This window comes from Lutra lutra, chromosome 7, assembly GCF_902655055.1.
Source record: "Lutra lutra chromosome 7, mLutLut1.2, whole genome shotgun sequence".
In the NCBI taxonomy this organism is placed as follows: Eukaryota; Metazoa; Chordata; class Mammalia; order Carnivora; family Mustelidae; genus Lutra; species Lutra lutra.
In genome coordinates this window covers 40,717,638-40,744,296 of record NC_062284.1, presented here as the reverse complement: position 1 = coordinate 40,744,296, position 26,659 = coordinate 40,717,638, and the positions used below count along the sequence as shown (strand labels likewise).

Below are 26,659 nucleotides of genomic sequence, written 5' to 3'. Positions count from 1 at the left end.
TGTCACTTCCGTCGGGGCCGCACTCTGTATCCGGGTCAGCTGCTGCCGCCGCAGCTGTAGACGGGGGACTGGGCCCGGGTCTCCGCTACTGTCCGAGGGGAGCGGGCTCCTCTCGGCGCTATCTCCTGCGCCCTGGCCGTCAGTCCCACGTCGCCGGCCTGGAGGGGCGAAGAAGACGAGGGAGCCAAGGCTTCCTGCGGGGTGAGTGTGGCCGGGGAAGGCTGGGCACGGCGGGTCTGGGCTGAGAGCAGGCCTGGGGTGGACGTCGGAGGGCTGAGTGCCCCCCGGACAGCCTGAGAGAGGAAGCTCAGAGGGTTATCCGACGTAGGGGGCGCCCGGGAACCTGCTCGCGAGGCGCTTCCCGGATCCCCGCCCAGTTTAGGCCCCCGCCCTTGGCTCGGCTTCTGTTTGCCTTTGCTATCCGCCCCCCGGCCATCCCTTTTCCGTTTGTGCTGTTGTGCTCGGGATGGATCTTACCCCCCTCTCGGACCCGCTGCGCACACCCTGGTCTGGGTGCGGTGACCGGCCACTTTGGTCGCGAATGTAAAACCAGCGTCAGTTCTGGTACAGAACAAAGAAACTCGGACGTTTGATGTGCCCTGTACCCTCGGGGAATAGACACGGAAGCTACATTTGTAATGAAGGCTTTAGTAGACTTTTCCTACGTATAAAAGCCGAGTTCCCGCGTGGATTCAGACATAACTTTTTGCTTAATAGTTTGGGTTTTTTGGTTTTGGGTATCTGATGCAGATGGAGGTGTACTAGATCAGCTCCTGTTAACTTTATTCGCGTCTACAACGTTGCTTTGAAACTTACCTTGTCTGTCTGTTGCAGAAGCCCTTTGAGAGCACGGCTTTTGCCGTGTTCATCCTGGTAGTCATAGTCCCTTCCTTACAGTTAATTGAATGAAGTGTGTGATTGCATTTTAGAGTTGCTTTTTTTCCAACTTCTCCTTTTTGATTAGGATCTCTATTTCTCTTAATGCCTAGTTTCTTAACTTTTTCAATGAAACATACTCTTTTTCTAAAATTTTATAAGAATTTCTCAACTTGTAAATAAGATAACGTTGATAACTGAAATTACCCAATGTAGTTACCTCCTATACTATCTTCTTGATGAACTCTCACATCTTTTGCTTAGTTCTTGTCATTTTACATTTCTTCTAAACTATTCTCGTTCTTCATAATCTCTTTCTATCGCAGCCTAACATTGTTGGGCTTATACAGGAAGTATGACCGGTCCATGACCGGTCCGCTTCTGCAAACACGAATCATGAACTAGATCATAAGTCAGTGCCTTTGTGGTCTTTAAGTGTTAGAGGACCTTTGAAGTTAAATGTAACCAAATCTGGCATTATAGGCTTACTCTGTATAAAGTTCCCAGTGAACTGGAAACAGTGCGCTGTATTAGAAACAGTCTACATTTAATCTGGGAACCAAGAAGTAATGTCATTTGCCTCAATGTAAAACCGGGATAATAACACCAGTGTTTTTGTTGGAAAAACATTGTTTTTGATGTTTTGTTGATTAGAACATATAGGGATGATGAATGTGCAAGTGGTTAGTAAATGTGAAAAGGAAAGTGGTTCCTTTCATGGCCTCTGCAGCAAAGCCTGTAGGAGCAGCGATGGAGGAGGGTATCAAAAAAAGGAAGTATATATAGCCAGTTCTGAAATATTAACCGTGGCTGAAAATTATCTTAAGCTTACATTGTATAAAGCAGAATACTAGTACAATATGATGATAGTAGTATTCTACAATTACAATTTTATACTACAACAAATATGTATAACTACGATAAAGTGTCAGAAATCAATATTAGACTTTAATCTTCTTAAAGGTCTTAGAACTTCTCCAGTATGTTCTGCATACTGATCATAAAAGTACTGTTTGCAGGTGGCATAATTATCCTTTGCTTTATTTTCACAATTTTGAGAAAAGTCAGCAGCATTGTAATTTTTCTCGAATTTTTTGTGTTAACGTTTCAGGTAGAGTATCTCATTTTGTTCTTTTTTTAAATTGAGGTACAACTGGCATATAACATTATATTAGTTTCAGGTGTACATAAAACAATGATTCGATATTTTTATATATTGGGAAATGATCACCACAATGAATGTATTTAACATTCATTGGCGCACATTAAAATTTTTTTGTGATGAAAACTTTTATTTTCTTAGCACCTTTCAGATATGTAACACAGTATTAGCTATAATCACCGTGCTGTACATTACATCCTTAGAATTTATTTTATAACTGGTAGTTTGTCCCTTTTGACCCCCTTCACCCATTCGTCCAACCCCATCCCCTCTGGCAACCACCAGTCTGTTTTCTGCATCTTTGAACTTGGTGTGTGCGTGTGTGTGTTTTAAGATTCCACATATAAGTGAGACCATATAATATTTGTCTTTCTCTGTCTGACTTAAGATCTGTCTGTCTGCCCTCAAGATCTATATCCATGTTGTCCCAACTGGCAAGATTTCATTCTTTTTATGGCTGAACAATGTTCTATTGTGTGTATATACCACGATTTCTTTATCCATTCATTTATCAATAGAAACAGGTTGCCTCCATATCTTGGCTATTGTAAATAATGCTTCAGTGAATATGGGGCTGCACATGTATCTTTTTGAGATAGTAATTTCTTTTCCTTTAGATAAATACCCAGAAGTGGAATTGCTGGATCATACGGTATTTCTATTTTTAACTTTTTGAGGAACCTCCATACTGTTTTCTGTAGTGGCTTTACCAATTTACATTCTTGTCAACAGTTCACAGGGGCTCCTTTTTCTCCACACCCCTGTCTACATTTGCTCTTCCTTGTCTATTCAGGAATGCTCATTGTAACAGACATAAGGTGACATCATATTGTGTCATTTCATTCTTTTTTTAAAGATTTTTATTTATTTATTTGACAGACAGAGATCACAAGCAGGCAGAGAGGCAGGCAGAGAGAGAGAGAGAGGAGGAAGCAGGCTCCCTGTTGGCAGAGAGCCCCATCCCAGGACCCTGAGATCATGACCTGAGCCGAAGGCAGAGGCTTTAACCCACTGAGCCACCCAGGCGCCCCGTGTCATTTCACTCTTAAAAACCCACATGACCCTGCTCTCAAGGAAACAGTGACAAGTATTTAAGATTTTTCTGGACGTGTTTTGGTGATCTTTGTAAACATATAGACTGGCCTAAAGTATTTTCCTATAGCACTACCAGTGTCGCCAGCCTCATAGAGAAGCGAACATAAATATTTACAATGAAGCCCTTTTGTTTAAATGGAGAAGTGAAAGACTTGCCCGGGCATTTCCTTCTGCCAATAGTAAGTGATTTCAGCATAGATGGTGGTTATCAGCACCTATTCCAGCAGCACTATTAAACTACATAATAGTAAAGTTGCATGTAAGATTACAATTTATAATTTAGACAGTTGTAAATATGATTTTAATATTTAATTTTTGCTTATATTGCTGAGTTGCATAGGGAAATCCTCTTCGTCTTGGTTGAATTTACCACCACATTTCCCTTGGTTGAATTTACACCAATCTCCCTACTGACACAAGTTGTATCAGTAGGTACTCCATTTTTCTTGATTATTAACCTCACTGAGGGATCAGCAAGTATTCTGAATTTATCTGAATTGGTGTAAATAATCATGTGGTTTCAGAACCACAGGTATGTTGAGAAATCAAGTAATTCCTGTTGCATTAGGTTATTTTAACAAATGGCATCTTAAAGTGTTATTTCCTCTTTCTAATTGACCAAATTTATGAACAAAAAATGGGAAACAGCCACAGTTGATTGTGAGTCAGCATTGTCCTGATTTCCTTCTCAGTGGTTGTGCTTTTATTGCTCCTTTCTTGTTTGTTTCCTGTTCTTACAGCTGCTGATGATTAAGCCCTTCCAAGAACAATACTCTCTCAACTGTTTGAACTTTTTGTCTACCTAGTGTATTTTTCGCCCTACAGTCTGTGCTGAGATGGTTAAGAGTGAATCTATCTGTATCTCTCCTAGGTTCTGTTTAACTAGCTTAAATAATTATCCCTGAACTAAATATCCATGTCCATGTGCTTTGTGTATTAAAATCACATGCTTCAATACGATTTTGAAGTAAAAGTTTAATAAATCAGCTGAGAGACCTGAAGGACTCGGGCTTTCTATGTTTAGAGGAGTTTTCAAGTGATAGACTTATTCAAGTGGTAGGGGAACTAAAGGACATGGTTTGTCTTACAGAATTTCACAAGTTACATACTTTCTCTTACAAATAACGAATTATTTTACCAACAGAAATTGATAATTGCATGTGTGTGGGTTGCCCTAAATATTTTCATTACACTTTTTGAGGATAAAACAACAGGAAGCCTGTTGAATAATGTAGTTGAATAAGAAAAATAATCCTAAGGGGTAGAGCAAAACAAAGCCTGCTATCCAGTGCCCTACCTTACAATATTCAGATAACTACCATTTACAGGCTTATGTGCCAGACACCATGCAAGGTGTTGGGAATATAGTGATAGCAACTTTCAATCTCTGCTTTTAATTTTGAGATACTGAATATTTCTCTGAGTATGGGGGGTATTTTATTTTTTTTATTTTTTATTTTTTAAAAAATATTTTATTTATTTATTTGACAGAGACAGAGATCACAAGTAGGCAGAGAGGCAGGCAGGGAGAGAGGAGGAAGCAGGCTCCCTGCTGAGCAGAGAGCCCGATGCGGGGCTCAATCTCAGGACCCTGGGATCATGACCTGAGCAGAAGGCAGAGGCTTTAACCCAGTGAGCCACCCCAGGCGCCTGGGGTATTTTATTTATTTTTTATTTTTTTAAAGATTTTATTTATTTATTTAACAGAGATCACAAGTACATAGAGAGGCAGGCGGGGGTGGGGAGCAGGCTCCCCGCTGAGCAGAGAGCTGGATGCAGGGCTCGATCCCAGGACCCCAGAGATCCTGACTTGCGCTGAAGGCAGAGGCTTAACCCACTGAGCCACCCAGGTGCCTCCACCTGGGGTATTGTAAACAGACAACAGGAACATCCGATATTTTTCCAACACCTGCAAAAAGGCGAGACAAAATAACATAAACTTTTTCTGATTATTGAATTTAGGAAGTATATTAGTTTACTTTAGAGTGATTATAAAAGACTTAAGAAAAAAATTGAGAAGTACTGTGAATTAAAAATTTGGAAGAGACAGTTTTCAACCTTTAGTAATAGAGTGTTTCAGTCTCACAGGAGCATTAATTTCTAAGGGAATAAGCATTAAGTATTTGGGTTTGTTGGCCACAATTTGGGGGTCTTTATACTAGTTCTGTGTCCAAAATATAGGAGATTGGTAAGATAGGTATCTCTTTTTTGTTTATTTTCTTCTCTACAGAAGTTGCCATCAGAGAACAATCAATGATCAGTGAAGACTGTGTTGAGGTGTAGACTGTGTATTAGAAACACAGAATGTGGGGCGCCTGGGTGGCTCAGTGGGTTAAAGCCTCTGCCTTCAGCTCAGGTCATGATCCCAGGGTCCTGGGATCGAGCCCCACATTGGGCTCTCTGCTCTGCAGGGATCCTGCTTTCTCCTCTCTCTCTCTGCCTGCCTCTCTGCCTACTTGTGATCTGTCTGTCAAAAAAATAAATAAAATCTTAAAAAAAAAAAAAAGAAACACAGAATGTGGTAAATTAAGTTAAGATCACTGTAATTTAGGTGTGTTTTCCAGTAATTTCTCAACATTGCCTGGTTCAGTGTTTTCCCAGAGAATTAAAAATGACTTACTCACATATATAAATACTGAGTTTTCCAAGCAAATATATTGGTGAGGAATAGAGCATTGGCCATTTTTTCTGTCCTTGAAAGTGGGTCCTTGAAAATTTAAACCTTTTGAGAATGTATGAAACCGTTCCTTGAGTATAAGTAAGAATTCAAACTGAGAAGAGAGCCTCCCAGTCTTGGCAGAGATATAAATTTAGTTTACTATGTAAAAATCTAGCACATTAGAAAATTATCAGTGTAATTTTGTTGTTGTTCTAAGCATAATGCTTTTTCTGTACAGCTTTGTACATCTTTTGAGCGTTGTAATGGCAGCAGATAAAGCAACTACAAATCATGACCACATCTTTGTTTAATTTTTTAATTTTTTTATTCCAGTATAATTAACAGTGTTGTATTAGTTTCAGGTGTACCGTGTAATGATTCAGCAATTCTGTGTGTTACTCAGTGCTCATGATGAGAAGTGTGCTCTTAACCTTCTTCACTCTTCCATTCATTTCCTACCCACCTCCCCACCAGTTTGTTCTATGTATTTAAGTCTGTTTTTTATCTTTCTATTTTGTTCATGTTTTGTTTCTTAAATTCACATATGTGTGAAGTCATACGGTATTTGTCTTTGTCTGATTTTTTTCCTTTGCATTATAGCCTCTAGACCAATCCATGTTGTTGCAAATGGCAGGATTTCATTCTTTTTTATGGCTGAGTGATACTCCAGTATGTGGAGGCATCATGTCTTTGTTTTACAAAACTAATTGAAGTGAATGGCTGGCACCATTTGTTTTATTTGAAAAGTATTTTTAAAGTTATATATACATGGTTTTAAAAGTCAGATAGGTTAGGATTCACTATGAAAAGTATCAGTCATTCTCCCCATCTCACTCTCTTTCTTCTTCCACTGGGACCAATAACTTCTTGCTTTGTTTTTAATACTTGTAGTGTTACTTTTTATCTCTTAAGAAACACATGTTCTACTGCTTAAAAACAAAAACAAAAAAAACAAACAAAAAAAACAACTTCAATCATCTATTGATTTGCTCTAATGCAACTGAACTAAATATTAGCTCATTTGTACCTCTTGTACCCTAAAGTTGTCACAGTTCTTGTGACATTAACCTGCTGATTTTTATTACTTCTTAAATGATATACTTAAACTTCCAGGTCTTATTCCATCAACCAAACCAATCTCTGCATTCTTCACTTTGTAAAGTGAGAATGTCGGGACCAACAGCCCTCCTTGGACAGACTGAAACTAAAACTGAATGCCCTAGGTGAGCACGTGTAATTGCATGAACAGAAATAGTCATTAAGTCCAGTGTCTGAAAACTTATGCTGAACTACATGGGAAAACTTTAGTGTAGATACAAAGCAAATCAAAATGTAGCGTTCATTTACTGGATAGTTACTGAGTAGCCTTTTTTCAGTGACTCTGGAATGATGGAATTGAAACTACAGAAATGGAAGTATAGAAAACAGTGCACATATTAATTATACTTCAGTTTAAAAGTGTTAATTATAGGGGCACCTGGGTGGCTCAGTGGATTAAGCCTCTGTCTTTGGCTTAGGTCATGATCCCAGGGTCCTGTGATCAAGCCCCACATCAGGCTCCCTGCTCAGTAGGAAGCCTGCTTCTCCCTCTCTCTCTGCCTTTTCCCCTGCTTGTGCTCGCTCTCTCTCTCTGTGTCAAATAAATAAATAATATTTTTTAAAATGTTAATTATAGGGCACCTGGGTGGCTCAGTTGGTTAAGCAACTGCCTTCGGCTCAGGTCATGATCCTGGAGTCCCAGGATCCAGTTCCATCCACCTCGGGCTCTCTGCTTGGTAGGGAGTCTGCTTCTACCTCTGACCTTCTCCCCTCTCATGCTCGCTCTCTCTATCTCAAATAAATAAATAAAATCTTTTAAAAAAATATTAATTATATGTCCGTTTTTAAAAGATGCAGCACACATACCACTTGGCTTTACTGAATCATGAATGGAAATGCAATTTGCTAGTGTTCAATTTCTAGGATCAGCTTCTATCCAGAGGACAGAAAATTTAATTATGGGTCCAGAGTAGAGAATATATTTACTTTTATTCCTTGTGCCTCACCCCCCCCACCTCAGATTCTTTCTACGTAATTCACAAAACTTAGTAAAATTTAAATCACAACCTGGGACACACATGCATATATATAACTGAAAGCAAATATTTTCACTCTGCAATACCCTTACTACAAATAGTACTTACTTTACTAGAATATATATACCCTGGTTTTCATTCTAATTCTTTTTTTTTTTTTTTTTAAATGGTAGTTGCAACCCAGTAAATTGATTCCATGACCAGGGTGGAAATGTGAATGAACTAAGGTATAAGATTATTGCACCTTTTTAGCAGATAAAAAGGAACATGGAAAATATGTTGTCACAAATTTTCCTCTTTTCCCAGGGCATTGGCTCTCCGGATTATCAGGAGTTTGTAGTTGATATTGAATCTAAGCTGAGGATGGAAGGTGTGGAACTTAAAGAAGAATGGCAAGATGAAGATTTTCCAATGTGAGCAATGCTTTCAAATGAAAACAGATTTAAAACAAAACTTCAAAATGTCTTTACTAAGATGTCACTTATTAAGTGACTCTTGAGCTTCTTACAGAAACCCAGTGTCAAAAGGTGTTCATTTGATACTAGAAAATGGAAGTTCCTTTCCAGCAGTTAGACGAATATTCCAATATCTTATTTTCCACCAAATATATATGTGGTCTTCCCATAATCTTTATTTTTGTTTTCAACATTTAAATGTAAAATGTTTGCTGTTATAAAAAATGCTTAAATGTAGTATTTCTTAAATGAGTCTGAGGGGTTCCTGGGAGAAGGGAGTCTTTAGATGTCTGTAAGAATTGTTAAATTTTATGCTTCTATTTTAAAAGAAAGCTTACTAAATAAGGGTTTTTTAGATTATCTGGCCAGCTACTTTGACACGTTTGCATTTGTAGTTGTTTTTGTATGGGTACCGCTAGGTTAAGAGAAAAAGGGCAAAGGCAGACCATATTAAAATTGTGCTTTCATACCATCTTGGTCAGAAGACCATCTCAGGGCATAGGAAGGTCCCTTAACAGTGGGAATATGGACAGCTGGTGGAAGTACCAAGTCACTACATAGCACATGGTGATAATAGGAATAATATAGAAATGCTGAGCTCAAAAGAATTGTAGCCATTGTTGCCATCCTCTCACGTGAGGGACTGTTTACCTTCACCACACATTGTATTGTATTTCACGTTAAGCTCATGCATTTGAGTTATTTTTTTTTAGGTTGTTTGTAATTTTTAGGTTTGTTTTGTAGTTGTATTTAAGAGCAGTTACATAAGGAAGTTATATCTGCTTTTATGTGTTACTTACATAAATATGTAAATCATCTGACAGTCTGAAAATTTTGTCTTTAAAAGTCGTTTGTAAATTACTGAAGCTTAAGAAACCACTTTATTCAGTTTTCCACATAATTGGTTCTATGAGATATTTTTAATATCTCTTTGAACTACAAAAAAGTTCTTTTAATTTGTGAATTAAAAATTTTGTCTGTATTTTCTAGACCTTTACCAGAGGATGATAGTATGGAAGCAGATGTATTAGCTGTAAGTGGACCAGAGAGCCAGCCTGGTAAGAACTTGGCACTTGAGTTTCAATGAAACGGTAGACTTTGTGCTATTTTTTTTAACACATTCTTTGTCAAGGGAAAAAAGTATACTCACTTTTTATTCTATTATACGGAGCCAAAGAGTAAGTGAATGTTTTGAATGCTTTGGAAATTTAACATTGCAAAAACATACCCTTGGGCTTGGGAAATTTCTACAGTAAAAGGTTGAGAGGAGATCATTTTTAGTGGTAAGCTGACTGTAATGTTTGCCTCTATTACTTAAAAATATATATACTTGCTGGAATGTGTTGTCTTTCCATGATGTAGAAGCAATAACGACCAAAATCTAAGGTTTGTAAATTAATGCTTTGGGATTATGTTTGATTCATGTTATTTTTCTCAAGAATGAAGTGATTAGAATTTTTCTCTTATTCAGGGCACCTGGGTGGCTCAGTCAGTTAAGCATCCTACTCTTGATTTTGGCCCAGGTCATGAGATCAAACCACGGGTTGGGCTTTGTACAGGGTGGAGGGGGGCTGCCTAAGATTCTCCCTTTCTCTCTGCCCCTCCCCCTGCTCACATGCTCACACTCTCACTCTCTCAAAAAAATAAATATATTTTTAAGATTTTTATTTATTTACTTGAGAGAGAGGCAAAGACTGTGAAAAGGGAGAGAGCGCATGAGCAGGGAGAGGGACAGAGAATGGGGGAGAAGCAGACTGCTCACTGAGCAGGGAGCCTGATTCACCGCTGGATCCCAGGATCCTGAGATCATGACCTGAGCCAAAGGCAACTGCTTAACCGACTGAGCCATCCAGATGCCCTAAAAAAATAAATATTTTTAAAATTTTTTTCTCCTATTCAACTTAAGCAAGTAAACATTCCTTCTAATCTGTTTTTCACTTTTTTTTTTTTAAACCCATTCCATGCTCGCTAGAAGTTAATGGAAATAAAGTAAGAAAGAAACTCATGGCTCCAGATATTAGCCTGACCCTGGATCCTAGCGATGGCTCTGTGCTGTCAGATGATTTGGATGAAAGTGGGGAGATTGACTTAGATGGCTTAGACACGCCATCAGAAAACAGTAATGAATTTGAGTGGGAAGGTAAATGTTTCAATGTTTTATCTGATCTTTATTAATGAATGTTTGTCTCTCTATACATATGTGTTTTTTGAAAAGTAGTCTCATATTAGGATAATTGAAAAACTTAAAACTTGATCTTGAACCTAAAATCGATGATTAAGGGATTTTGTTGACATATGAAGTTACTCTTTTTTTAAAGTTCCTGCTATATTTTGTTACTAAGATGGGAAATTCTGCTGGCACTGAATATTCTTATGGCTTTCAAAACTGTTTTTAGTAGATTACATGGGTGGCTTTATTTTCTATCTTAATTGCCCAGTATTGTGAAGTTATGTTTTTTCATGCTGCTCCCCAAATATTGCTTGATCGTTACGGCATGTTCTTTTATTTAGTCAATCAGCTAAGAAAAAAAGCTTTGAAGAGACATGCAACGTAGGGAATATGCTAAAAGTAGTTAGGGGTTTACAGAGAGGGAGCTTTGAAGGGAGTTTTTTTAGGGTGATTTTTTAATTAGGTTTGCCTGATAGTGCACTATGTGAACAACCATCTTGAATTAATGTGTACTCTTAGTCCCCAAACTTTATGTTCCTTATTATTAGTTACTTAGAATTCAAAGGAATTGGCATCTCTTTTGCTTTGCATGTTTTCTTTAATTAGATAATTTCTGTGTATAGTATCTTTATATAGTTGTTGGTATATCCATCTTTAAAATGATTTTTACTTGAAAGCAGTGTTTTAGCCCTATGTGTCTTATCTGTAGTAAAGAGTAAGATCCTTGATATACTGTATCTTTGTTCCTTTTCTCTTTCCTATTTTACTGGTTCAGTAAGCAGTCCAGTAATAATATTTTAAAAAGATACTGAAATAGTTTTCTGCCTATGTGTTTTGTCTCTTCTTTCTTTAATGCTGCTGTAGTCATTTCCTGGAAGGATATTTTCCGTTAACAGCTTTATCTTGGAAACAAACAACTAACATGGCGTAGGTTTCCCTTCCCCCATCTTTTGGTAAGGACTACAATACTAAAATTTTGAAAATCATTACTTCATTTAAAATCCGCTAAAGTGCAATCTTGAACTATAAATTACACCTAATCATTGGTGCTTCTGCTTTGGCTAATGTCAATTTAAAATAGACGTTTGCATGTACACATCAGAATATTATCAGTAAATTTCTGCTCAATAAACCTGATCAAATGAGAAATAATCATCGACTGGTTAACCACTTTCTATCTGGTATTACAGTGTTTGGGGAATAATTTATGTGCTCAAGAACAAAAAACCAATTTGCTCTCAGTTACTTTAAATAACCCATAGTGGTAACTACCAAGAACAGTGTTGTAAATAGAATCTGAACAGCATTGTAAGGCCAATGTACTAAGATTCTGATGGCTGTATGAATTATCTTTTTTGAACTTATGCACATACATTGCGCTGTGAATTGCTTTCTGAATTAGCCAATACAAAAAAAGTTAGCCATAATTTCCAAAAACATAAAATGGCTTCATTATCAATAACAAGATTTTTCCTCTGTTACAGAAGTAGTACTTAAAATTCGACGGAAGGTATAATGAAATATTCTCTGGACAATCTAATTAGATAGTAAAGTGGTTAACATGTAATTTGATTTTTACTGTACAGATAACAATTTGTGATTCAAAAACCTTTTATTTTGACAGATGATCTTCCAAAACCCAAAACTACTGAAGTTATTAGGAAAGGCTCAATTACTGAATACACAACAGCAGAGGAAAAAGAAGATGGACGACGCTGGCGTATGTTCCGAATTGGAGAACAGGACCACAGGGTTGATATGAAGGCAATTGAACCCTATAAGAAAGTTATCAGCCATGGAGGTAAGAGCTGTCAAAGAGCATATTTTTTAGTGCAATATCAGAAATGTAAATGCCTAAAGAAACTCTATCTTGAGTAAAAAAATGTATATATAGTGAACATTTATCATGTCATTTTAGAAACAACAGGTTTGAAGTAAAAGGATAAAACTAAATTTAAAAATCATTAGTGCATGCACACAGTATATTCAAAAGGTATAAGAATATCCAGTGAAAACCGTTTTCCACCTGACCTCTAGACAACCCCCAAACTGAGACTTTGTCTCCTTTTTTATGCATTTATAATCTATATATAGTGAAATGGTATAATCCTTTTTTGTAGCATTTGCAGTTTTTGCCCAGCTTCATGAGATATAATTGACATATTGTTAAGTTTAAGGTTAAAACGTGTTGATCTGATACAATACATACTGCATAATAATTACCATTTGTTTTTTTTGTGGTGAGAACATTTAGGATCTATTCTCTTAGCAACTTTACACAATACAGTATTACTGTGTAGAGTCGTTACGCTGCGCATTAGATCCTTACAACTTATTCATCATATAACTGTAAGTTTGTACCCTTTGACCAGCATATCTTCTTTCCCCCTAGACCCTGGTAAACACCATTTTAGTCTCTGTTTCTAAGTTTGGCATTTTTAGATTCTGCGTATAAGTGATACCATACAGTATTTGTTTTTCTTCTTTCTGACTTTTTCACTTCGAATCTGAAAGGTAGGATTCAGTGAGTTTTGACAGATGCCCATATAACCATATCACCTACAGCTAGACATGTAAAACATTTTCGTTGCCCCCCAAAATTCTCTCAGACTCCTTCCCAATGAATATCCCCCTCCAGTAACCACTATTCTAATATCCGCCCCCATGATTACTTTTGCCTGTTCTAGAATTCTGTTTAACTGGAATCATATAGTGTACCCTCTTTTGTTGACTTTTTTTTGCTCAGCATGTTTTTGACATTTATCCATGTTGTTGCTTGTGTCTGTTGTTCATTCCTTTTCATTACTAAGTAGTAGTTCATTGTATGGATAAACCACAATTGGCTTATTCATTTTTCTTTTGATGGACTTATGAGTTGTTTCCTATTTGGGCCGTTATGATTAAAACTGCTTTGAACATTCTTGTACTTGTCTTTTTGTGTATATAAGTAAAACCTGGCATTTTAAACTATGACTCTTATTTTACATTAAAACCCTGAATAGGGATTCCTGGGTGATTCAGTTGGTTAAGTGTCTGCCTTCTGCCTTCGGCTCAGGTCATGATCCAGGTGTCCTGGGATCGAGCCCCGCATCGGGCTCCCTGCTCAGTGGGGAGCCTGCTGCTCCCCCTGCTTGTGCTCTCTTTCTCTCTCTGGCAAATAAATAAATAAAATCTTCAAAAAAAACAAACAAACAATAAAACCCTGAATAAATCATTTAGTTTTACCATATAGTATAGAACTAGTCCATTCCACATTTTTATGGAGCACCAGCTTTGCATATTTGTTAGGATATCCAAAAATACAAGGCTTCATTTCTTAAATTACAAGTTAAATAGGAAAAGCTATGGGAGTATGATTATAACTTCTAACCATCCTGACTGTGCCATGTATAGAAGTTTGCCTAGACACTGTAAATAGCGTCAGAACGTTAATGGTAGTCAAAATGCAAGTCACTCTCTAGAACATTTCTTTCTTTCTTTCTTTCTTTCTTTTTAAGATTTTATTTATTTATTTGACAGACAGAGATCACAAGTAGGCAGAGAAGCAGGCAAGAGAGAGGAGGAAGCAGGCTCCTTGTTGAGCAGAGAGCCCAATGCAGGGCTCGATCCCAGGACCCTGGGACCATGACCTGAGCGGAAGGCAGAGGCTTTAACCCACTGAGCCACCCGGGCGCCCCTCTAGAACATTTCTTATTACATGAAATCCTAATGCAAGAAAAGGGACCACATAGGTTAAACAGATTGGTTTTTTTTTGTTTGTTTGTTTGTTTGTTTTTATGTAGAGTCCTTTCTACTTGATTTACTTTCTGCCAAATGCATTCCCGTCTGTATTTCTATAGTCTTCATTCATCTGAAAGCAAATCACTTGAATGTTTGCATTTACATTATTCCGCCTAATTTAATCCTATTCAGATGAAGAAAACAGGATAATCTGGATCAGGAAGTTCACAGTCTTGCATTATTAATTCAGCCAGTTCATAGGAAACAAGTTGTGAGACCTGCCTCATGGTTTAAACCTAGTATCTTTCAAAAAGAGCACTTTATTTATATTAGGAAATAATTAGGACCATTTTATGCTATTGAATTATCGCAATGTGTTTTGTGACTAAGAGATTGAGATAGATGCTAATGTACTTGAAGTGTTTAAACCTTTTCAGTGCATGTTTGTAAACAATGGAAATGAAAGTTAAAACAATGTTACTAGATACTAGAGATTATAATAAACATATACATTTTAACACTTTTTCTTCAGTTAAAATTGTCAAAGATGTAATTGTAGTTTTCATTATTCTAGAATCTACAAAATGCTAGGCATATTTGAGTGTAAAAGTATTTTTGCAAAAGCATCCACTTTAACCATAACTTGCATACGAGTGCTGCAGATGTTTTCGTATTATGCCTGCTTGGATTATATCACTTCTTTTGTCTATTTACTAAAATAATACTGGCTTTCTGATTATGCTACTTTAAATGGGTTTCTGGTTTTTATGCCCACTATTTCCTCTTCGATTTTATTCTATTTTGAGAAGAGCGGATTTAAAGATCTATAAGGCTCTATAAGGTTAAAAACGAAACCATGTTTTTTGATAAAAAAATTTGTGGAACATGAACCACTATAATCTGTCAGCTGTACAGATTTCCTCTGGAAAAGTAAAATCATGCTGGTGATTTTATCTTTGACTTAATTTTCAGGATATTACGGGGATGGATTAAATGCCATTGTTGTGTTTGCTGTCTGTTTTATGCCCGAAAGTGGTCAGCCTAACTATAGATACCTGATGGACAATCTCTTTAAGTAAGTATACCTTCACAGAAAAATGTGGACAGAATTCTGGGCTAATTAGATCTCCAGTTTAAGGAAGTGAACTTTGCCTGGGAGAAGGTTATAATTATCCCCATTTCAGTTCTTTAAGTCCTTATTCTTTGGCATTATAAAAGTATGCATTTTCCAACTCAACAGGAAAATTGTCAGTTTAAAACTGGAATGGATATTTCAGATTATCTGTTCTAACTTCTTTATTTTACATTAAATGTAAAGAAATTATTTTTATCTCAAAATCATATGGCTAAATGCATTTACTCCCCAAAAGCCAAATGTAACTGAACCGACTCAATTCTATTTCCACAGAGTCATTCTATTTCTTAAGTTAGTGGTGTTTTAAAAAAACTTACTGGGAAAATTTCAAACTTACATGAAGGTAAAAGAAGTGTATTGAATATTTGTGTATGAATCAAATGCTTCCACAGTTAATAGGTTTATACTTCATTCCCAAAATGTATACTCTTCCATTGTATAACTTTGAAGCAAGTCCCAGAAATCATGTCAGTTCATCCATAGACTTTTAAATGTGTATTTCTAGAAGGTAGCTCTTTTAGAGTTACATATTCATAATACCAACTAATACAGTTCTGAAATTTTAATTGGTTTTGCTGTCATTGAAGGGAAGGAAGAGCGTTATATAATTTGGATAATTTTCTTGGTTCTGCAAAGCAGTATTTAAGGCTTAAACTTAATTTGTCTTTATAGATATGTTATTGGCACTTTGGAGCTATTAGTAGCAGAAAACTACATGATAGTTTATTTAAATGGTGCTACAACTCGAAGGAAAATGCCCAGTCTGGGATGGCTCAGGAAATGCTATCAGCAAATTGATAGAAGGTATTGTAAATACACATTGAAAGCTAGTCTGAATAATTTTTATAATAGCTTTATTCAATTTTATTTCCTGTGGTCACTTAAGGGCACTATAAATTATATTTGTAGATTTTATAACACGTTTCTGTTTTCTCAGTTCAGTATTTTAGAAGATCATGAAGGAAGTTAGTTTTGATCTGTTTAATAAAGAATAATTCCTTAAAACAAAACTATAAAATAGTCCTTTTTTTCTCCTTATTTGAACCACATTGAACATTTCCCTATAACTTGTGTTTTGGGAAAGAATGGAGAACTTAATACATTTCCTATTTTAGTACATTCTGAATTTTGCCTAACTCATAGTGCTTAGCATATTTTATGGTTTTTAAGATGCTTAGCCATCATCTTACTTTGAAATGAGCTCTAGGGAGTGTATTCTCCTCAGAGTTAGTCATCAATGCTAATGGAAGGAACTTCGAATCTCCAGTTGGTTTGATTTAAGCTATAGCTAACTTGAACTAGTTTAATGAACTCAGATTCATTAATAGGTTTCTCTAAATACCTAAACATGGCATGGGCTAGTTCTTATGATTTAAAAAAAAAAAAAAAATCCTTAATGGTCACTTTACTTAAGTGTGGAATATGCATAATAAAACAGCAGGATTTTTTTGGTCATTTTAAGTCATTCAGGGTAATGCCGGTAATTTTTATTCAGAATTTTAGACTCCATAAGAATGTGTTAGATCTGATTTACATTTCCTATTCTTGTGGCTTAGTGCCTTTCATGGTGTTGAAGAAATGAGTACCAGTTCCCCTCTCATCCTGAAAAATGAAATTTCGTATTCGGTATTGTCCTCTACCCCTGGTTGACAGAATTCTAAAGACAAGTGAATATATCTAGGAGACATTTACTGACAGGCTATACTGTGGACATAAATTTAGCCAAATGCAGTAAAGCTCATCTCGTAGCAGTAAAAAAGACCATCAGAATTCAAGAGTGTATTTCCTTGTCTTTAGGAATATCACATCTAAATGAACTTCTGGATGAGGAGTGTGTGTGTGTGTGTGTGTGTGTGTGTGTGTGTGTGTGTGTGTGTAAAGTTGCACATACTTAATGATGCCTTACCTTTTTTCCTAGCATTAGAATTTATAGAGCTTTAAAATTTTTGCTTCCTTTCCTTTCCTTTTTTTTTTTTTTTTAACTCCAGGTTACGGAAAAACCTAAAATCACTAATCATTGTACATCCCTCATGGTTTATCAGAACACTTCTAGCTGTCACAAGACCCTTTATTAGGTAATTTTCTGAGAGTCATTGACTTAAAAAAAAAAAAAAAGAAACAAAAAACACCAGCTCCTTATGTGAATTTCTTGTCAGTTCTGTTGGTCAGAATATTGAGGTAATTATCTTTATTTTCTTCCATAGCTCAAAATTCAGCCAAAAAATTAGATACGTCTTTAATTTGGCAGAACTAGCGGAACTTGTCCCCATGGAATATGTTGGCATACCAGAATGCATAAAACAGTATGTTTTGTTTTATTTCTTTAATTGTATTGGATCTTTATATATTGATGTGCAAGAGGTAAATATTTTTCAGTACTCATCCTTTTCACTTCCTGTGTGATAAATATTTTGTAACTGCTCTTGTTTTTGTAACTAAGGAAAAGGGAAAGAAGCCATTTTCCAGCACCTTCCCCATACTGTTTTCTTCAGGCCATCACCTGAGGAAGCAGGAAGGATTATTTCTGGTTGTAGTTAATTTTTATTTTTAAAGACTATTTCTTTTTAAAGACTATTTACAGTCTTAAGAGGTGGTTTCCTGATCAGTCAGTACTAAAGAACATTCTCCAAACTTGAACATGCTCTTCTCCAAATTTGAGTAAATTCATCCATGCGCTGAATAATCCTATTACTGGCGAAATATATTATTTATATCACCTAACCTTGGTTCATTTCACTGGCTGGAATATGTTCTGTTTATTGAATTCACCTCCCATCTAATTTTTTAAAAGGATTTGGTAGAAGGCTGTTAACATAAATACTTGAATATCACTCTCCTGTAATGTCGAAAAAGTTTTTTGGTCTACTGATCTGAGGTTTAGTCTGTTGAATGTGTCAAAGCGAGATTTCTTAGATCAATTTTGACTTTCTACATAGTGTGTTAGTTTTGGTTTTGCCTGCAGACTTATATGAGTTTATTGTTAGTGCCTTTTTTTCAAGTTTTGTTTATCTTCATAACATGTATATTTACTGAAATAACTCTTCCCTACCAAGGTATGAAGAAGAAAAGTTTAAAAAGAAACAAAAAAGGTATATGCACACCTTGACTGGGTTGCATCTAGACTAGTCCATTTGCATTGCACAGACTAACTCTTCCTTATTGGTTGGTTAGCTTGTGGACAAAGATAACAGCATTTGTAAATATAAACATACCCCAGAATTCAAATATAGAGTGAATCTGAAGTCCTGATGCTGAATATGGCTTGGATTCACCCTGTTCTAACATCATGTATTAATGCCCATTAGGAATTAAAGGTCATAGCCCCTCCTCACTCCTTCATGTTATATGTACTGATCGCAAAACCAAAGAAACTGCTAAGAAAACTATTTGGAAAGCCAATTACCTCTAAGACTTTTTTATTTGTTTCACCATATTACTTAAATGTCTAACTAGTGCTTGTGATAAATATATATGTACTCTTCTAAAGAAACAGTTTATTTCCCTGGGGTTTATGAGTATATTTGCAATGCACATATTCTTTGGCTAACCAACATTGATTTCCCTATATGCTTAAATGGCCTGCTAACCAGTCAAATTCTACATATGATAAAATACCTAAAATTCAGTAATATACCATTAAATAGTTAAACACTCTGCTTTCCGTCTTTAATTTTGAATACTTCTGCTTTGAGCATAACAAACTATTAGCTATTAATATCTCGGCATAGAAGATGAAAGGCAAGGTATAAAAGAGTTACCATTTTAAATAGCAATTTAGAACAATGTAGGATTTGGAGCTGACTTGTTAATGGATTTTTTTTTTTTTAATAATGACAAATTAGCAAAACAGCTTTAGAACAATCTTTCTTAAGGTGAGAGATTTATATGTAGTTATTACCATTTTGACCATTCTAAGGAAACAATTATAAGGAACTAATTCTTTGAACACATTTTGACTGTGTTGATGAGCAAGAATTCAGTTGACCATGTGCTGGAACCATAGCTTTACATTTTTATAGGACACTTAACAGTTTAATGAACATTTTAACATAGAGATGTGGATGGTAATTTTAGATATTGCTGACTTTTTTTTTCCCTTTCTAGGCACTGGTGTACACTTTCCAGACAGATAACTGAAATTAAAAATACAATCTATAACTGTATAATGAAGTCAACTGCTTCATGGATTTCAAAATGAATTGCCTTTGTTGATAAAATCCGCTGTATTGTGCCTTTTTACAAAGTTCTTAGTATTTAGTTACCTGGAATTTAGGTATCAGAAAAATAGTGGAACTATACTTTTTATTTAATATATTGTTTGATACCTACCAATACTATTTTATCTTGAGTTTTTCTTTTTTTTTTTTATTTTTGTCTTGTTTAACTGTAATAGAATCACTACGTATATCTTTCAGACACTTGTTAGTTTTGGCACGGTTTGTTAGTCTTAAAAAAAATAAATCCTTGTCAGCTTGAAGATGGTAACATTCAAGTTTTAAAAATAAAGGAGCATTTTTTTTTTTAAAGGAGCATATTTTTAAAAATGTAACAGAGGCTGTGTGTGGAGGTGCTGTGTGTCACTTAAGGTGACATCTCTATGATGAGTACCAGGCATAAGGAGGATTCAAAACTCCGTGTGCACACACGGTAGTGTCAAATGTTGTAACTGTTTCTTTCAAACGACTCAGTGCAAGTGTGGCCGGAGAGAGCGCAGCTGTTAAAGTTGTTTGAATGTAGTTGAGAAATCAAGTAATTGTGAAAATAGTTCGTAAGAACTAATTTAACAGATTTCAGATGTTGAAAAGACCGGATGTATATTGCATGCCTTATCGAGACTATATACCACTTATATATATATATATTTTTTTTTGTCAGAGAGAGAGGGAGAGAGAGCGAGCACAGGCAGACAGAGTGGGAGGCAGAAGCAGAGGGAGAAGCAGGCTCCCCACAGAACAAGGAGCCCGATGTGGGACTCGATCCCAGGACGCTGGGATCATGACCTGAGCCGAAGGCAGCTGCTCAACCAACTGAGCCACCCAGGCGTCCCTCCACTTATATTTTTGATACCAGCATAAAAAATGTTTTTAAATGTTATTAATTTGACTTTACACAGACCAAGACTTTTAGGTTTCATTCACTAATGTTCAGGTGCTCCTAGTAATGGGTGGTGATGATCAAAAAATGGAAACAAATGTGAAGAGTATCTTCGTATATTGTACCAAGTTTTAAACTCCCCTCCATCAGTAATTCAGACTAGTACAAAGAGTAATAGACTGTTGTACATTATCTTTAAAGTGTTGTTTATAGTTGTGTTGTAATTACATAATTCTTCTAATCCCCACTTGCCTAAATTTTGATAGGTCTCTATGCAACCCATTCTAATTCAGTTCGATTTTTAACCACATCTAGATATTTCCAGTTATTTAATGGCTTCTTACTATCAAAATAAGTGAAAAGCATTTATATTCTACGTATATTAATAAAAAATTTTGGAGAATCGTTTCTTAAATATGCATTTTTATCACTGAATTTAAAAACATGGATCATTTGGTGGCATTAGTGACATTTTAGTATTTCAGTTAACAAAATCATTTTTGAGGGAGTTGTTTTTCCTGCCACTCTCTAATCAGTTAGATCCCAGCCATGCTACAGTTTAAGATTTTAATATACCTGTTGCAATTTAACTTTTAATACAACTCTGAGCATTTGTATGTACAGTATTCAGTAATCTTCAAAGAAACAACAAGCACATTTCTTGCCAGTGTCCTTTTGTCTTTAAAAATTATCTTTCCTGGTTGGGGAAATGTTTGGTAACCTTTTTACTATGTCTGCTTCTTTGCAAAGCTTTGTTTTTAACAGAATAATATTCTATGCTAAAAGTAGTCACAATTTTTAGAAAGAAAATTGTTTAGTTGCTAGTGTCTTATTATCTCTGTTGTTTTTCATTAAACAGAGTTGATCAAGAACTTAATGGAAAACAAGAAGAACCGAAAAGTGAACAGTAAGTTTGGTATCTAGTCCAAACAAGACTGAAGAATGTACTGATGAAGCAGTGCTCTTTTTTGCATTTATAATGCATTTTTTGGCCCTGATTTTTATGTAACCTGTTACGAAATTGACTCTTCCTTACTGGACTTTTGTATAAGGGACTGTTCACTGCTGTATTGGTTTGCAAATCTCTTGAATTTAGCTCCTTATTAGCTAATTATATTGTAATCATTTTGTATTTTATATTGCTAAATAGCAGAGAACCACACTTTATATAAAGCAGTTTTTGCATTTGTTTGTTGAATGATGCGTCATCTTCAGTAGACTATTTATATGCCTAAATGATAAAGGAAAGAGATAATATATATTTTTGTTTCTGAGCAATATTTTTTAATGTATACCTTTCTTGTGGAAGAATATGCAGGTAAATAAGACCATGATTTGTAAAGTGCATGTTTGAATTTTTGTTTTTGTAAATGGTTAGATACATTTCCTGGGTAACTTAGAAAACAGAGTTGCTCATAAGGTGAGGGACAGTTTAAACTGGTTCTCATGAATACCCAAAGGTCATGTACATAATCTAAGTAGATTACTACTATCCTAAGCTTTTTTTCCCCCTCATTTATTACTGTTTCTTAATTCAGAAGCACAGATACAAATGTATTGCACACATTTTCCCTTTTAAACTTTAAAGACAAGTCAAAAAGCCATTTTTAGAACTACACAATTTAAGAGGCTAGGAAGTAGGGTTTGTATATATGTTGTATATATGGGACGTTTTATCTTCTGGCCAAAAGTCAGAACTTTATAAAAATTTTAGGTCTGTTCACTAATGTGAAATAAGCTTGTGTGTCCAGGGTATCACTCTCCAGAATTTGTGAGTGCAGTGTAGTGTTCAGAGAATGTGATGAGTTACTCACTGTCACTATTTTTCTGTAGAAAATAGGAGCTGCTTTTTAACTGCTCTCAGTGTGGGCACTTTACCAAAATACTTCTGTATCGGTTACTGAAACTTGATAGCAGAGGTAGGTGTTTGACCTTGTGGAATCATGTTGACAGTACTGTAAATTTAAGTTAATTTGTAAGTCTTAGAGCATCATTACATTATGCTGTTTTGGACAATATGGGATATAAACATATAAACTTTTTGTTTAATTTGGTAAGTACCTTGACTCTACATTGAAATACATTGTACTGAGGTGCCCAAACAGAATTTAATAACCCACAAAATCATCCTAAAACAACAGATTGATCTGATAGTATCATTCGCTTGTGTGACTCATACACACGTGGAAAAATTAGTATCCTCCAAGTTTAAGGGTACTACCACACCCAGCCCTTCCTGTAAGGTAATTTATAAAAGAATGTGCTAGAATAGCAAAATGAAGCAGATGAGAGCTAAGCTTTTAGGGTTTATTCTGTTCCAGACTGAACACACATGTGGCTTTTACCATTGCCATTTTTCATAGAAAGTTTCTACTAAAAAAGAGAATTTTCCTTTACTTTTTGTCCTCTTTAGTTATAGACTTGGCATGCTAAATTAAGTCCAGTTATGGGAGATGCTGGAGGATTCCCAGGATGAGGTGTTCCTCAGCAGTCTTCTGACTTAACTTGGATCCAGCAGCCATAGGCAGATCCTAAACTGATGTTATTATATCAAATAAAGCCAAAACCATTATTGCTTGCTCAAACCTTAGAGAAAGTTTGTGTTGAAAAAGCAAACTAACAATAACAACTTAGGCATTCCTTCTGAATTTACCATGTGAGAATTATGAATAAAGGATCGATGAATTTAATTGTGATTAGAGTCTATATTCATAGGGCTCTTTAAGCAGTCCTTTCTCTATACATATTTATCCTGTTCAGAATTTGCTGAACTTCTTACATAGGTGGTTTTCTTCCACATAAAGTACACAGTTCTTCAGGGTCAACAGTTTATTGCATTTACTCACTTTTGCTTTTGCAAGCATTGTCCCTAACTATAGATACAACTTGTTGCAAAAGTGGTGCATGTTCCTAAATATTTTTTTAAAGTACAAGTAACCTTTAATCTGTTAGAATATGAAAATTCAGAGGGAACAGTGGTAACATTTGGGATATAATGAAAGGCATGTGTTGTGAATCAGTGGATTAAAAGACACCTGCTCTCCTGACACCTTAATGGAATCTGGTATAGGGACATGCCCCATAATAAATGTTTCATAACTGTAAGGTTTAAGATCATAACTAATAGGTTAGAGGAAAAGCACTTAGGAAGTTTGTTATTTGTAATTTATCACTATGTGACATTCCTCCCATAGCATTCAATTTTAATTTTCCATTGCTGATTGAAATGAAAGTACATAAAATTGTATTATCTGTCTTCTGGGGTCATGGATCTAACATAACTGGTTTAATTTTATTTTTGCCACTATATTTTGTTATCCTTGGGCTCGAGTGTCTCTTTTTAATCCAAAGTTTCTCATACATATAATTTGCTTTTGTTCTGCTTGGTTATATTCCTAAGTAGCACCAAGAAAAATGCTACATTGGCCTCCTACTTGAAGCTTAATAGCCTTTAACTCAGTTGATGGCATGGAGAGGATAGGATCCTAAGGAGGGCCTAGTGGGGTAGTTTGAAAGGAAGATAACAAGGAAGTAAGAGAAAGAACTTCAGAGTTTAGAGTGGCTGTTACCTCAGATGGCACTGAGTGTCCCTGTTACGGGATGTACCGCGTATGACAGCTCTTTGCACCATCTAACAGGCTTTCTTGTGTCCAGCAGGAAAAGCTGCAGTCTTCACGTAGAATATGTGAAATAAGACCGGAGTGAAGAGTGCAAAGGCTCACAATACCTCTAATGAGAATTTATATTTTCTCTGCTTTGTCTCTTCATACAGAAGCAAATTTGAACAGAGAGGGTCAACAATTACAGGCTCAGATTAAAGTTTAGGGCTGGATTATTTTTCATATTTTATGAAACATAAGCATTAACTTAGTCTTCCAGAATGAATAGCACTATTTGGTAACTGCACTGAATACTGAAATTTGCTGATTGTATATCAGTAGCTAGAATTTCTTCAACTACAACTTCAGAATTTAAAGTCACGGATCTGCTTTTCGATAGAAACTTCTTGTAGATGATTATAGTGTTACTGTTTGGCTGTTTTTATGTGAGTGCTCAGGGAATTTGGAAGTGTTTGATTTAGTGCAGAAGTGGCTTTTTTAGATTTCTTCAATTGAGAGGTAAGTTAGCATTAGGGTATTACTGGTTAGAACAGGCCAGTTTCTTGTTGAGATCAGTAAAGGTGTGTATATAAGGTGACAGTAGCTTCATTCTTTTCCCTGTGTTATATGTGGAAATGGCTAACATTGTGCTCAGTCAGAAGGGAGAAGATAGGCTGAAAGTAGAAATTTGCTAATCCATTCCATCATGTTTTCTTGCTTACTTTTTTTTCAAATATTTAGATATTTAAGAAATGGATCACAAACCTTAAAAGGAAGGAATAGAGGAGAGTTAATATGCTTATTAGTTAGACCAACTATTCTGTTAGAGTTTATCCTTGTCACGGGGAACAGGAATTGTGTGATTGGAGTCACTGGGAGAAAGCCTGAAGAATTTGGACTTGCCGGAGAAAGTCAACTGGTAAGGGAAGTGGGAGATTTTCTACTCAGTGTTCTAATAGTACAGAAGAATTACCTGGGATCCTTTCACTCACCTCTACCCTGGTCGCAAGATTCTGAATGAATAAGAATCAGATCAGTTTCTTTTGAAGTTCTAAATGGTACTTGAAAATAAGTATTGTGTTGAACATGAGGAGTGACAATAAAATTTGAACGTAGCTGTTATTTTGTTGCAACTGTATATGATAGATCTATTTAATATCTTATGTTTTGAGAATTACTTTTAAGAATGCTATGAAAAGTTCGCCTAAAGCACTTACACACCTGATGAAAATCAAGGGTTTAATTAAGGTTTCAGATCGATAAAGAATAACATTGAGCTGTTTGCTTCATATAGCTGTCTGATTCTATCTTGTAAGACCTTCTACAGGAGATTAAAACATTTACATTTTGGAATCTTTGTGCTTTCACAATCAGTGTGGCTAAAGAGGAACTTGGAAAATAATACCAATTAGCTATTCCACTGCACGTTTTATATACGAGCTTTCTAAAGTTACGTCCCTTAAACCGTTTATTTACATAAACCTAACTAGCAAATGTTGGAGGTGTGTTCAGGGCCACTGACTTGCACAGTCCATAGGACACTATTCACATAGAACACAATTCAGAGTGAATTAGACATCTACACACTTGGATACAGATTTCAAAAATTCAGGTATCTTTTTTAATATAAGTTCACATGCTGCCATTTAGACAGAGTGTGCTGTGATCATTTCACTACTATTCAGTTGATGTTGCCTAGCCTGGTGCTGTCATTTTACAGTGTGAGAAATTCAGTTCTGATGACTGTGCAAAATGTTGATGTGATCCCTGTAAGAAATAATAGGGTTGGTCGTGATTTACTAAGGAGATGTAGTATTTTATTTTCCTTTGACTTGTTAGGAATATGGTAACTTGTGTCCTGATTTGTTGCACATCATATTTTTGCAACATTAATGAATTTAAATAAATTAATTGGAAAGTTTGTTTTTGACTCATTTTTATCACTTTTTTTTTTTTTTTTTGGTCTTCTGTTAGGCTACTAAATGTTTACACTGAATTATCTCATAAGCCTTTCAAATAGTTTAAGACTTTTTGTTTCTCTTTCTGTAGTCTGGGTGCTACTTCCTATTCTTCAAGGGCATGAAGTATTCATCCTGTTTTAAATTTAAACGTTACCTTAATTATCACACTTTGTATTTTATAATTTAGAATCATTTTAGTAGTGGGTAATCCAACAATAAAAGTTCAATAAGTGAGGGACGCCTGGGTGGCTCAGTTGGTTTAGCAGCTGCCTTCGGCTCAGGTCATGATTCCAGCGTCCTGGGATCGAGTCCCGCATCGGGCTCCTTGCTCAGCAGGAGCCTGCTTCTCCCTCTGCCTCTGCCTGCCACTCTGTCTGCCTGTGCTCGCTCTCTCTCCCTCTCTCTCTGACAAATAAATAAAATCTTAAAAAAAAAAAAAGTTCAATAAGTGGCTGAAAACATGGCATAAATGAGACTCGGTTCTGCTTATAGGCCTGCTCAGAGAGTGAGTCTGTTTGGTAACACGTATTTACTCCTTAACCACAGTTCAGCTACTTAATGTTAAGCAAACAGCTGTACACATATTGCTGCCTTTAATCCACATTTAGGATACCATTTGGATTTTTTTAAACCCAATATATATTGAAATGTTTGTCTT

The 26,659-nt window shown here is 35.8% G+C and overlaps 1 protein-coding gene across 4 annotated transcripts; it reads left to right on the top strand.

Moving 5' to 3' along the window:
• Positions 1-25,961, top strand: BNIP2 (BCL2 interacting protein 2). 4 transcript variants are annotated; one of them, XM_047736073.1, is made up of 11 exons: positions 5-201; positions 8,174-8,280; positions 9,313-9,380; positions 10,295-10,462; positions 12,117-12,293; positions 15,185-15,287; positions 16,020-16,151; positions 17,336-17,422; positions 17,552-17,650; positions 18,401-18,436; positions 21,301-25,961. In XM_047736073.1, the coding sequence occupies exons 2-11, from the start codon at positions 8,231-8,233 to the stop codon at positions 21,350-21,352; spliced, it is 972 nt and encodes a 323-aa protein (XP_047592029.1). In that variant the 5' UTR covers positions 5-201; positions 8,174-8,230; the 3' UTR covers positions 21,353-25,961. The 4 variants fall into 4 exon arrangements, 3 of the variants coding, with proteins under 3 accessions (XP_047592031.1, XP_047592029.1, XP_047592030.1); XM_047736075.1 differs by lacking the exon at positions 10,295-10,462 and having other exon boundaries at positions 1-201; XM_047736074.1 differs by lacking the exon at positions 18,401-18,436.
• Positions 25,962-26,659: the final 698 nt, after the last annotated feature.

Coding starts and splice junctions, on each gene's coding strand:
- BNIP2 (XM_047736073.1), top strand. CDS start 8,231: ATGGAAGGTGTGGAACTTAAAGAAGAATGGCAAGATGAAGATTTTCCA. Junction 9,381..10,294: donor TGGACCAGAGAGCCAGCCTG/GTAAGAACTTGG, acceptor CATGCTCGCTAG/AAGTTAATGGAAATAAAGTA. Junction 15,288..16,019: donor CTGATGGACAATCTCTTTAA/GTAAGTATACCT, acceptor TTGTCTTTATAG/ATATGTTATTGGCACTTTGG.